Source organism: Prionailurus bengalensis, chromosome B1 (assembly GCF_016509475.1).
Source record: "Prionailurus bengalensis isolate Pbe53 chromosome B1, Fcat_Pben_1.1_paternal_pri, whole genome shotgun sequence".
Taxonomy (NCBI): Eukaryota; Metazoa; Chordata; class Mammalia; order Carnivora; family Felidae; genus Prionailurus; species Prionailurus bengalensis.
Window position 1 is genome coordinate 16342199 of NC_057344.1, and position 14099 is coordinate 16356297.

Below are 14099 nucleotides of genomic sequence, written 5' to 3' on the forward strand. Positions count from 1 at the left end.
GTGTGGTTTTGATTTGTATTTCCCTGGTAAGGAGCGACGCTGAACATCTTTTCATGTGCCTGTTGGCCATCCGGATGTCTTCTTTAGAGAAGTGTCTATTCATGTTTTCTGCCCATTTCTTCACTGGGTTATTTGTCTTTCGGGTGTGGAGTTTGGTGAGCTCTTTATAGATTTTGGATACTAGCCCTTTGTCCGATATGTCATTTGCAAATATCTTTTCCCATTCCGTTGGTTGCCTTTTAGTTTTGTTGGTTGTTTCCTTTGCTGTGCAGAAGCTTTTTATCTTCATAAGGTCCCAGTAATTCACTTTTGCTTTTAATTCCCTTGCCTTTGGGGATGTGTCGAGTAAGAGATTGCTACAGCTGAGGTCAGAGAGGTCTTTTCCTGCTTTCTCCTCTAAGATTTTGATGGTTTCCTGTCTCACATTTAGGTCCTTTATCCATTTTGAGTTTATTTTTGTGAATGTTGTGAGAAAGTGGTCTAGTTTCAACCTTCTGCATGTTGCTGTCCAGTTCTCCCAGCACCATTTGTTAAAGAGGCTGTCTTTTTTCCATTGGATGTTCTTTCCTGCTTTGTCAAAGATGAGTTGGCCATACGTTTGTGGATCTAGTTCTGGGGTTTCTATTCTATTCCATTGGTCTATGTGTCTGTTTTTGTGCCACTTTCTTGAGTTTTCGAAGTCAGTTACCATTTATTTGTTCTATAGCTTCCGATCTTCTAAGTTAATATCCTTCCCAGACCAAAATATTTTAAAATAACATCTAAAAAAAGTCATCTACTTTGGGTACATTCATTTCCTTGATCTCTATGTTTTTTATTTATTTTATCTGAATGCCTCTGGTAATGAATTTGTTTTGGTACAGGGACTCCAGTTGCAATCTCAAATGCCTAAGGGGCCAGGCTGGTGTTCTGGCTTCTCTGACTAGATCGAAACCTCAGACAGGTCAGGGTCAGAAATAATTGGTTAAGTTTGGGGGAATCCCAGAGCAATACAACATGTGCTCTGTTTTCCATTGGGACAATAGGAGATTACCTGCCCCAGGCTCATTGGCAGTGGCTGTAATAGGGTAAAGATGACTTTGTGACCAAGCAGTGAGACGGAGGGCGTAAGACAGTCCCTACCTCCCCACCTCCACACCCTACCAGTTTGCCTTGGTTTGTATGCAGAGGGGACAGTTTCAGAAGCTTCCCATGTATCCCCAATGAGGAGCATAGGAAGTAGGTAAGACATGTAAGTTAAGGACATTGCCAAGTGGCCACCATAGTGGGAGGCAAGTTGACAAAACAGGGGCCAGATGGAATTCAGGTCTGAGATGGATCCATGACTCCAGAGAAGGCTGAGCTGAGATTTCTGGAGATGATGCTGGGGGTAGGTTTGTTGCCTGCTGCCAACCATGTGGAGAACACAAACCACAAGTGAAACCATGGATTTTAGCAGTGGGTACAATAGGGCCCCAGGAGGCCAGCAGCCCCTCCCTTCCTCTCGAGGGTCTTGAAACTGTCTCATCTGGGAGATGCCATCTTGGGAAGGAGGAAGCAGCAATGGTGAAATTTAGGGCATGAAGAGACAGCCTTGAGGGAGGTCTGAGCCTTGAATTTGACTGAATAGTTTATCTGAGAGAAGCATTTAAAATGAAAGAGACCATTTCAAAGCATAAGCAACTATTTTAATGGAAAGGGAATGAATTATCTTTAATTAGCAAATTTAAATGTTCCTCCTATCAGCAGAAATTGTGGGCTCATAAGAAAGAGTGAAGGACTTATAAAAACTAAACAAACCACATTTTTCTTAAAATACCTGAGTTGTTAGTGTATGTGTCAAGATATGATCGGACTTCTTGTTGGAATGTTGATTTTATCTGAATTCACTGCGTGCCACTTCATTAGGTATTTTAAAAATATTTTATGTATTTATTATGTATGTTGCATCTGGTGGTATAATTGAATATGAAACTAGAGAAATCTAGGGAATTTCTTTCTGACATGCACTATAATTTAAAACAGTAACAGACAACTGCAAGTTGTGTTAGAATACAAGATTGTCATTTGGTATTTACTACAATTGCAAAAACAGCTTGTTAAGGAAAAATAATTAGACTTCCCCAAATATCTTGATGTCATAATACATATGTAAATTGTGGAGTAGGACATACAAAAAAATTATTGCTTTAAATGTCAGTTACTGCTAGCCCCAGAGAGAGAAAAAGAGCTGCAAAACGTAGCTACTGTATGTTTACACATACGTTTATGGCAGGCATTTGTCTCCCACTCCTTTTCTTCAGTAACAATAAGATAAACGTCTAAAAGCCTTGGTTTTAGATTTGGAGTCGACAGTTGGCTATACTTCTGCCCAAAGCCATTGATGTCTTCCTGCGTTAAGTGCGCGTGAGGGCTTGCGTGCTCTGGTCTGCGTGAGACTCAATTAAGCTTTGGGATAAAGAGTAACTGTGTCGTAGCCCTCTGGGGGCCGCATGCGAGCTCTTGCATGCGTTTCGCAGTACAGCTCGCCCTCCACGAAGAAGTAGCCCTTCTGTTTGAGGTTGAGGTTGCAGTCGGCACACACGAAGCACTCCGGATGCCGGTACTTATCCCGCGCCTTCACAACAGCACCGCTGTAGAGAAAAGGGAGATCAAGTCAAACAAACAAACAAAACCCACAAAGCGGAAAACATGCTACAAAGGGAGATAACACTGCCTTCTGGCAGGTGTTATCTGTTTCACATTCAGGAAACAGCCTCCAGCTGTAAAACCAGCAAGGCTGTGAAACTGACGTCATTGTCAGCCAGATCCCTGAGGACCACAGGAACACATCGCGTGTTTCTCGGGTGCCTCGTTTTCAGAGTTTTCAAACAAGTCGTTTCTACAAAAGTTATGGGATCTTACCTCATGATCTTTGCCGATTGTTTCTTTGAAAGAGGAAAACACGATATGAATGAGACTAACACCCCTGCACAGGATTCTGATTGTGACCAAGGTTGCCTACAGGGATGCAAGTCCCTCTGACTGCTTTCTGTGTTGGTGGTGCAGCCTTTATTCTATGGAGCACAGAGAAAACAGACCCAAGAGCAGAGATGGGATTGCCGTGGGTGGGCCGACTGACCTCTCCTGTCAAAACAGCTTACTTCAGCCTGGGTGAGGTAACTGCTTTTGGTACCATTATAAACGCTTGTGTTTTATGAGATCCTCTCTGCTCCAGAGCTCCGTGTCCCGCTTCTTTCTTTCTGTGTCACATTCCCCACTTGCTCTAAGCAGGCTTGGCTCCCACCGCCCTCCTGGGATGAATCCTGGAAAACTGGACTGATGGTGCCTCAGTGTGAGCTAAGAGTAGAGGAACAGAATAAAGGGGTGGGAGAAGTGGCCTCGTGGGGCATTTGCAGTGCAGAGATTGAAATGAGCTGCTTCACTGGAAGATTTGAACTAGCAAGTGGCTATTCAAACATAAGGGCCCTTGAAATGGAAGCTGACTGCATTTTTAAAAATTATATTTCAGTATTTGTGTAACTTAAGAAACCCAGTAAAGATAATGTGTTTCAGTGAACAACCCGATGACCTTAGTATTCGGTTCCCTGAGTTTATACAGAAAAGAAAATATTTAAAGACTGTATATTAACAAAGGGAAGGCTTTTGAAGTGAAATTATGATTCTTGGACGTGATTTTTTAAAATATACTTCTAAGACAATTTTTATGGGAAAATATATGAAATTATAAGTCCAGAATGCCGATTCACGTTACATGCCAGTTTTAGGGTGTGTCGAAGGGATTCTGGTCAAATGTGCTGAATGTTGTGGATATATTTCAAGTCACTGACTGGAAATAGAGAACAGATACCAAGATTCATAGTGAATTCCTGGGTTAAAAATGAAACTTACACAATGCCACTCCCACATTTGTCACAGAGTGGCATCTTCTGTGTGCTGCCAGGGCCACCATGGACTTTTGTAACTGGAGCTCTCACACTCCGAGTTCCAGCCGGACGGTCATCTGAAAAACAAAGTGTTTCCATTTATGGCAAGGGAACAGCTGGCTACTGGCTAGTTCCTACTTTGCTTCTATTTTAAGGTGTGCACTTTAACTTAAGGAATTCTTAAGTTGCACGGGTGCTATCATTTCAAAAGGAGTAGGACCGGTTCAAGCATAACTTGTTCTGAAGCATGGCCTTAGAAAACAGAATTAGTCAACATTTGTCGTCGTCATAGGGAGCTGTTATAAAATGCTCAAAAAGGCAGAATACCTTTTGCATGTTTTCCTGCTTCTTATTGGGGTAAAATATACATAACATAATATTGACCATCTTCACCATTTTAAGATGGGTAATTCGGGAGCAGTAAGTCTATTCACAGGGTTGTGCAACCATCACCAATGATTATTTCCAGGACTCTTTCATCATCCAAACAAAAACCCTGTATCCATTAAACAGTAACGGCCCGTTCTCTCTTCTTCCCAGATCCTGGTAATCTCTATTCTACTTTCTGTCTTAAGACTTGCCTATTCTAGGTACCTCTTATGAGGTACTCTTATGAAGGGTACAGTATTTACCCTTCTGTGTCTGGCCTGTTTGACTGAGCATGTTTGCAAGGTTCATCCATGTTGCAGCATGTATCAGAACTTCATTTTTTAAGGCTGCATGATATTCTGTGTGGATAGACCATATTTTGTTTATCCATTGATCAGTTGGTAGACAAATGCGTTGTTTTCACTCTCTGGCTATTGTGAATAATGCTGCTATGAACATTGGTGTATAAGTATCTGTTTGAATCTCTGCTTTCAAGTTTTTGGGTATGGACCCAGAAATGTAATTGTTGGATTATATGCTAATTCTATGTTTAACTTTTTGAGGAACCCGTATACTGTTGTTCACAGTGGCTGCACCATTTTGCATTCCCACCAACAACGAACAAGGGCTCCAGTTTTTCCACATGCCCACCAACACTTGTTTTTTCCTTTAAAAAAAATATTAGCTATCCTAGTGGGGCATTTTGCATACTGTGCAGGTTTTTAAAGGACAGTGTGTCTTTTGTTGATGGAAAAACATCGGTAAGAGTGTGAGCCCCGAGGACAGCAGGGGTGGCTAGAGGTTCAGTCCTGCTTCTTACTGGCTGCGTCTCTTTGTACAAATCCGCTGTCTCTATGCCTCAGTTTCTCATTTGTTAGAGAAAATAATAGGTCCTATCTCACAGGTTATTGTGAGGATTAAATGATAAAGTATGCAAAGGACTTAGCACAGGGTTTGGAACACAGTAAGGGTTCATTGCAGTGTTATTTTAAAATTTGAATGACGATGATGATACCGTGGAGTATGGGGGGAGATGGAGCAATCTTGCAATATCCATTGAAGGTTGGACTTTACGATTCTGAAGCTGAACTAGCCCCTGGATTACCGTGGAGGGAATTTGTCGTGGTGCTCTTTTATCACCAAGTTGGTGGCTATTTGGATACATTCTGGAAGCTCCTTTCCTAAACCAAGCACCGCCCAAATCCTTTGGAGGAAAGATCACTGAATTGAATACATTTTTAGACTTTCATTCCCCGTATGTTTACTGCCCTCCCATCCCTTGACTTTTCTAAGGGCCTCCATCAATGCTGTCCCAGCAAGACATTCACGGCTGCTCACCAGGGCCGTCATTCACTAATTCCTGGAGCACTCTGAAGGAGCCCGACTGGCGAGGCTGAGTAGGTTCATTCCGATTGTCATGGAGCATCCGGTACACATCTGACTCGGGGGGCACAGAGGCTACGGGTTCACTGAAACACAGGGTGGCAGGGAAAGCAGTGTCAGGAGCATCATGACACATGGGATGTGCAAGAAGCTACAAGGCATGAATAAGCAATGATCACTATATTTGCAGTAACTCCTGAACAAAGCCTCTGTATTTTCAAGTTAGTCTCTATTACAGTTAAAAAATATGGTATGAATTCACATGGGTCACCTTGAAGATGTCATTAAATTACATCACCGCACTTCTCCATCTGACAGAATACTTTGGAGGGCAACTAAAATGTGATTGTCAGGGAATAGCAATTAAAAAAATAACACTCGTGTCTGATGGATATATAATTATGATGTGAACAAAATTAACTTTTCTCATAAAAAAGACAACAAAACATGTGGTAGGAAGTGCAGGAGTGACCCCAGTTTGATTATTCTTGGTCATAAAATGGTCAATAAAATTCAGATTCACTTCTGATATTAAACTGAAAGGTATGGCTTCATTTTGTTTTTAAGATTAATTTGTTAACTTCGAAAAACAGCAAAAGTATCGTTTTGCTTATAAATTGAAGATGTTCAACTCGTATGTGAAAGTACATAATGTAGAAATTTTCAGTTATATTGACTACATTATGTTCTTTAATAGCCACATTATAATTCACTTCTAACAATGATAGCAGCTTTATTTTTAATATTCTACAAATACAATTCAAATCTAAGAAAATGCCTCAATAATAATACTACATGCCAGGCACTAAATGCTTTATTATTTTATGTCATGTAACTGCATTATCTAGAAAAGTAGTTGCTATCTGCACATACTTTTCTACCTATATCCTATTTGAAAATCATCTTATATATCTGAACGTCCTTGCAAAAAAGCTTTGAGATACATTGCATGATTATTATCTCATTGCATTCATCCCAAGAGATATTTTTGGGAATTGATACATAGTACTCTTAAACATTATAAAACTTTAATTTATAAAAAGCGGTTATGTAATACTGAAAGAAGTAATAAGACTTTATCTTATAATAAATCTTTTTAATTGAAAAGCTTGATGGCAAAAGTGCTTTGAACAAATATTCATAATAAAGAAGAAAGTCATCAAAATAAGAGACCAATGGAAATTAAATATTTACAGTATTAGCTTGAGCTTATAAAACTTTATTCATGGCAAAAATTCCAAATGAAAAAATAATTACCTCTCCATAAGATACCATTAACAGGGAGAAGAGGTGTCATTTCTTAAAATTCCTCTGAAATTCCCATCCCTTTCCCAAATTTTGACCTCCAAAGGAGAAGCATAGAGTATACCAGATTAGAAATCACTTTTGAAAAGTGTTGTACCAGACATTTGTAAAGAACATCGTAGCTTTCCAAGAGATACATCCATTTGGTCCTTCAATGATTTCATTTTATTGCGATCTGTCCCATTAAGCTCTACTTAGTTCATTCTGGAAGTCACTTTTATCTTTATGTCTAGATATTTACAATACATCCTTAGCATTTTTCTCTTGAAAGCTTTCCACATAACCTTCTTCCAATTAAGACAACGTTAAAAGACACTGGTAAAGTTGACATTGCCCATGTGTTTAATTAATATGCCCATCATTCAAAAAGACTCGTATTACCTCATTATGGGTGTTTCCCCTAGAGCTGTTGAAACCTGACCCTGAAGTGTTTCCATAATATTGTCATCTGAGTACAACTGCATAGGTGTATTAAACTGAGCATGTACAATCTTCACACCGGGAAGTTCCATTTCCAAAGGAATGTTAGGGGCCATCTTAGCAGCAACTTTCAAGTCACCTGGGCAAATAGTACTAAGAGTACTGACAGAAGAAGGGGTGCTACGTCCACTGCCACCGTCAATACCGGACGGAGTACTGCATCCACTGTGTTAATGACCACGTTACACAGAGAGGTGACACAGGAATCAGAAAATCCAGACAGGAGAACACAGAGAACAAGTACAGAGAGGTTAAAAGGAATTGAAGACAGAAAGTAAGAAGTGAATTCAATCAAATTCAAATGAAAGGTTTATTTCTAGCCAGAGTATATTTTAAAAAGGGGAGACATTTAAAAATTCATGATGGAAAAAAAGTTCAAGAAAATTAAAAAGTACAGGTGATATTGCATTTGTTGGCTCTGTTCTACTAGGCAATATGTTAAGCCGAGGGTTACACACAGAGTTGTGTGCATAAAGTAGAAAAGATGGAACTCGCTTTACTTTTTAAAAACAGGCCACACAGTTTTAAACTTGCCAACATCACAAACACATGATGCAGGGAAATTACATTGGCTGGATGTCCTTTTACCTTTATGAGCTGCAATGTTTAAAATGAAAACATTAATAAATGATCCTTCACAAATGGTAACTGGCTTTGCAGCATGAAGGTCAATCAGATATTTAGGCTAAACATTTCAAAATAGGAAGCAGATGTTTCAGAAATGCAGTTACACGTTCCTTGAATAGGTTCTCCGTAGGTTCTGTGATAAAGATTATGTTTGAAAGCTACTTTGTGAACGTTTTCTTGTTACCATGTTAACTTTTTCTACGTTCGTGCTTTAATTTTGTGAAGAGTACACTTCAAAAAATTGTTCAGTGATTTAATACAGGCTCTAGAAACAGCCAATAAATGCTTGTCACCTTGAAATTAGTTGATTAGAGGGCAAGTAAGGTGGTCTTGGACTCTTTAGATGCCACCCAGGGCATCATATGTAACTATTTCATGTAACATTTTGGAGGTACACATATATTTCCATGCATATTTCTCATTTCCTTTTAAAGATCAATTGAGGGGACTTATTATTAAAACACAAGAAAGGCCATTCATGCAGTTTTAAAAACAGCTAGGGAGATTTCATATTCTCTTTGAATCTGGATAGGAGGCTAGTCACAACTGACATGCCAGTGACTAAAAAGTAATTTTCTACATGCATTCTAAGTGCAGCATGAGAAATGCATTTTACAAGAAAATGGAATGTACTGATTGTTTTTTTTTTTAAGCACAATCATTTAAGACTAAACCAAAAAAAATTAGTATTTGTAAGTTTTTTCATGCTTGCAGGTTAGTGTTGCTATAAACTCAAGGCAGAGAACAATTTATATGATGTGTTTATCTCAAAGTCTGTTTTCTCTTAGGGCTTAGGTATGGCTCTTGCATTTACTCTCTAGGGCTACTAATGCTAACCTTAGCCTCATATAGAGGGCAAAAACCAGAAGGATATCGGGCATCGATTCTGCTGACTACATCAATGTTGTAGCCTGCTTAGAGTGAACAACTCATGTCACTAAATGGATTTTTAAATTTTTTTTGTCTGGTGTTATCCAGTTCGACCACCTGCATGACCTAAATGAGGCGAGTATACATGGATGGGCTCCTTTACTTCCTGGCTGTTGAGACCCTATTTAAAGCCCAGTCTGTAAATTGGTTAATCATCTACAAAATGCCGAGTGGCATTTTTATCATTTTTGTAGGCTCAACACTCTCTTTGCTCCTGAAATCGACCGTAGTTGGTAAAAGACTGTGCCAGGCCTAGAGCTAGACAGTAGATGGGTAAGCTATGAGCAATCAGAACTTACAGATAGACATTATTTTGTAGTTGTAATTAGTAATCTTTGTTATTAGTGTTCTTGTATATAGCATGCTTGTGTACATAATTTTATTTAAGCAAAGATTGTATCTTCTATTGCCTGATTTCTTTATCATTCTATTTAGGAGCCCCTGGTTATTGAATACATAGGGAATATACCCTTAGCAAACAAGAATGACCTTTTTATAAATTTTTGGGACATTTTTAAAAGATCTCTTGAACTGATGCTCTAAATAAATAGTTTTGATGAGCTCCGGTCACTGTGGGTAGTATCATGGGTCACCATGACCTATCCTGTGACCCAGAAAAGTAGATACTAATGAGATTTCTTGACTTTGACTTAGTGACTTGGCATGTGTAAGCTTGATGATACACTCAATTACTTCATGCCTCCATATCATCAGACAGAGAACTAATTTCCCTGGCCTGTGTACAGACTTTTTGGGATGAACTTCTGGAAGTGAGCTGTCCAAAAACCACACAGAGGATTCTATTTTATCATTTGGACCTCCAAAATATCTTGTGTATATTTTTAGGTATAAATTTGGCTTTAAAAATTTACATATTTGCCTATGAAAATACTGATTTTTTAATATGCTTCAATTATGAAATAAAAGAACCATAACTAGCAGTCAGGCCCGAGGGAGATTAACATATTAACAATTTAGCGTCTCCCACTTCGGATTAAAAAGTTGTTCATTTGGCTGTAGCTTGGTATATAGCCACCTAAAACTCCACCTCATGAAGGATCATTTGGTAAGAACCAGAAATTCAGAAGCTAGAACAAATAGGGGACACAGGAAGAAAGGAAAGATAGTAGAGGCATTTTTACAATTCTTTAAGATTTATATGTGGTACCTGTCTTTAGAGTTTATTTGGGGGGGCAGGGAGAGAATGAACAGGGGAGGGGCAGAGTGAGGGGGACAGAGGATCCGAAGAGGACTCTGTGCTGACAGCAGAGAGCCCGATGTGGGGCTCAAACTCACAAACCATGAGATCATGACCTGAGGCCAAGTCAGATGCGTAACCCACTGAGCCACCCAGGCGCCCTGGGTACCTGTCTTTAAAGCAAACCCTTTTGTCCTTGTTTCTCGTCTCTCCTCTCCCAAATTCAGCTATATTGAAAGGCACCTTACAATAACAAAATCATGAGTGGCTTGTCACTATCACCATGTTTGAGTTAAAATGAAAATAAAAGAAGGCCATTAGCTACCTGAATCCCTCTGACTTTCCCTGAATTTTGATAAAATTAAATGTGTTACTGGTCTTTAGCCATGGCAAGATCTGTGTTACTCTGATGTGTCATTTCACTCATCGCCTAAAGTCCTAGGGTTTGGATTAGTGAATTTCCAGTTGAACCAACCTCAAAAGAATGCAAGTGCATTAATCTCACTATGCTTCTTTAGAAAGTTGCATATGTATGTATTCAGTAGTAACATAGCATCTTAACTCTTTATCTAGTGTTATGATCTTGGGGGAGGGGCTGGGAAGCTGTGGAAGGTGGGGAAATAGGGAGAAGATATACAAGCAAATAGAATGGGGACCAGGGAACAACGAAGTAAAGAAAGGCTTGTGCAGAGTTCCATCTATGAGGTAGGGTGGTAGCTCTTGATTCTACTTGCCACTCAAGTATTATTAGGCACGCTTAGGACTTCGTTCCTTTATCTAAGAACATTATGGAGCATTAGTCTGTCCCAGCCTTGTGTCCAGGTGCTGGGAAGATAGAAGGCGCTCCCTTCTATTGGGGGAAAATGTATTTGGTAGTCACTGCCTTTTTAGCCTTGTCTCCTGCTCTTCCACTCTACTGCTTCTGAGTCTGATCTCACAAAATCGGCCAGCTTATTTTGAGATAATCCTCTGGCCCTGACTCTAGCTCATGGAAAGGTCTGCACAAGGAGATCACAGATCACATATCAAGCGATGATTGACCATCCAGAGTAGGTATCATAAACTTGGACACCCCCAGGGGCCAGCAGGTTACACTTACATAAAAATAGGCCAGGTATTGGGAATGGTGAGCATTTTGACAGAATGCAGACTAGATGTTCCATCTTAAGGCATTTGCTTAAGTTTTTGTTTTTGTTTTTGTTTTTTAACAACAGAAGGGTTACGTAAAACACCCTCTGTAAGTTGGATGGGCCTCTAGTTTGTGACACTGGATATAGATCATTATTCAATAATCCTAACTGCCAACTTCCTTCCTCTGGGCTGACTAATGTAGCTGAGGTCAGAGGAATGGGTTTGAGGTTTCCTAAAGTCACTCCTTCCCAATGTGCCAACACAAGGCATTCGTCCCCCCCCCCCCCAAGGTTGGAGTACAATTTCTAGAGAAGATATTTATTTGAAAAGGATCATCTGACTGAAGATGACGATATGTTTCTCTGATGGACAGCACTGAAGAGCTGGCCTGTTCTTACTGCAGTGTGGACACAGTTATATCTGTGAGGGTAACAAACATACCTCCCTCTCTCCCAGCTCTTTCCTTATACTGCTCTCCTCTGTGTGGCAAAGTTCCTTTTCAAGTGGCCTCTTTTTTTTGCAAGTGTCCATAAGGATGAAGATTTATTTTTTGTTATTAAAATTTTTTTTAAATGTTTATTTATTTTTGAGAGACAGAGCGTGAGCAGGGGAGGGACAGAGAGAGAGGGAGAGAGAGAGAGAATCCCAAGCAGGCTTCAGGCTATGAGCTGTCAGCACAGAGCCCTTTGTGGGGCTCAAACTCAGGAACCAGAAGATTATGACCTGAGCCAAAGTCGGACACTTAACCGACTAAGCCACCCGGGTGCCCCCACATTTATTTTTATGTAAGAGCTAGAATGAGTGGGATTACACAGCAGGCTAATGGTGCTGTGAGAAACAAGGGCTGAGGTGGGCTACTCACAGCCTGTGAAACATAGAAAGCTGCACCAGCGTTCCCACTGGGCCCCGCCTGTCTCCTGATTTTTGATAGGGTGCCGGTGTCCATATTTGTTCCTGCTGGCTGGGCTCTCATGCCCTGGGAATGGGGTATATCTGCCTGCCTCAAAGGTCACTGTGTTCTGATGGGATCCTCAGAGCAGCAGGGGTATTAGTTATAAATATATGTGGTGATTGCCTAACATTTCACAGCTCTATAATCTGGTCAGTATTTACTCTCAGAAATGGACGTTAGTTACCTACTGTTCTCTGCTAAAAGTGAGTTTGTTTCTTTTGCTTTTGAAATAGGCTTCAAAATGAGCAGAGTCACTCCAAACCCTTAAGGGTTACTCTTCTTAGTGATTAGTAAGGATTTATTAGAGAAGCATGCACTCCAGACATCACAATCTCAGAGCTTATGACCTGCTTCGGCCTGGGATTATGAAAGGTTTGGGCCGAATATTGTGCTTGTGTTCAAAGTAGTTCACATCCTGTAAAAACAAAGGGTTAAAAAGTTCCTCAGTGGAAGATAGTTTTTGTGGTTTTTTTTTTTTTGAGATAAAAGTAAATGAATGATAATTGCACAGAGAAGATTATTTACCACCAAATATTGACATGACTAAGAAGGGGGATGATGGAACCGAGCGATTTCTTCACTTTAAGCATCTGTTCACTAAATGTTCAGGAACTGGCAGACTGGACTCCAGAACATTCTGGATCTGTGCTAGACGCTTGTCTTTAAACTAAACATCTGACTGTGCCTTCAGGAAAGTAGAAATAAAACAGCAAGAGCTGGACTTTGGAAAGGCAAAGAAACCGTACTATCACTGTTAAGAGCATGGTGGCCGGAAGGCAAGTCGGATACTTACTTTTGAGGTGAACTAGGAATGAGACCCCGCAGCTGTCCGTGGAGCGCGTCTTGTATATTGCTAGTTGAATAGAGCCCAATGGGTGAGTTATAGGAAGCGCTCACTACCTGTCTTTTGTCATCAATGTTTGCTGCTGCAACGAAAGGTTGGGCCCTTCTGTTGTGCGCGGTACCAATGGGTTTGAACTCCTGTACAATGGCAGACAAGATACACAGAGCCACAGAACGCACAACAAAGCCATTAATGAGCAAACCTAGAGCATCGCTGTTGTTAATCAAGGCTTCTTCACCCCACTGCAAGATTAACGGCAAGGTTAAAGGAGGAGTTACGCATAAACCTTTCTACATTTTCTGTGAAACTTACATGTGCTGTATTCAGCCACGTTTAAGGTGCAGATGAATTGACCTTCTTTAAAATATCATAAAAGAATTAGAACGTTATTCTTTTTGTTTGGCCCTACTGACTTTCACGGCTGTAGTTGTTAAGAAATTCTCATATGACTCATTTGGATACTGAAATTCGATGTCAGAAATGAGATTTGTGGCTTAGAAGAATTATCATAGTTAACTTTTTCTCAGGAAGAACTTATATACACTTTCTCTTCTATGAATATCTTATTACAGCTTCCTCCATTTTAGGAAAAGGAGGGGCAAAACAATCAGAGAGAGGGAGCATTTATGAATACGTGTACCGAATCATTTTAACTAATCCAAGTAAAAGTTTTATTTTTTCTTTATGCCTACCACAAAAAAATTCTTATTTTGCATTATGTTCTAACTTTAAATTTAGAACAAATAATAGGCATTAAAAGACTATTTTTTCCTTATGAGAGCAGGGATACCATGTATATGGAAACTTTCTTTTCTTTTCTTTCCCTTTTTTTTTTTTTTTGTGATGATTGCACGTTGTGTGTTTAAAGAACTTTTCATGTTTCTTTTAGTCCCAGAAGGACTAAAGTCAACAATTCAGATAGCTAATGTATAAGACTCACAAGAGGATCTCCACTTTATTGCTTGGAGAAAAGGA

The 14099-nt window shown here is 39.8% G+C and overlaps 1 protein-coding gene across 3 annotated transcripts in view; it reads right to left on the reverse strand.

The window, feature by feature from the left end:
- Nucleotides 1–1645: 1645 nt before the first annotated feature.
- Nucleotides 1646–14099, reverse strand: part of PDLIM3 (PDZ and LIM domain 3) — a 30525-nt gene continuing 18071 nt past the window's right edge. The window contains exons 4-8 of one of the 3 annotated variants that reach the window (XM_043558837.1): nucleotides 12628–12695; nucleotides 7344–7607; nucleotides 5613–5743; nucleotides 3871–3982; nucleotides 1646–2612 (exon numbers count right to left, since the gene is read on the reverse strand). In XM_043558837.1, coding sequence (XP_043414772.1) covers nucleotides 2423–2612; nucleotides 3871–3982; nucleotides 5613–5743; nucleotides 7344–7607; nucleotides 12628–12695 — 765 coding nt within the window. In that variant the 3' untranslated portion in view covers nucleotides 1646–2422. Of the gene's footprint in view, nucleotides 2613–3870; nucleotides 3983–5612; nucleotides 5744–7343; nucleotides 7608–12627; nucleotides 12696–13073; nucleotides 13262–14099 lie in introns of all 3 variants that reach the window. The other 2 variants (XM_043558855.1, XM_043558846.1) reach the window with 2 other exon arrangements.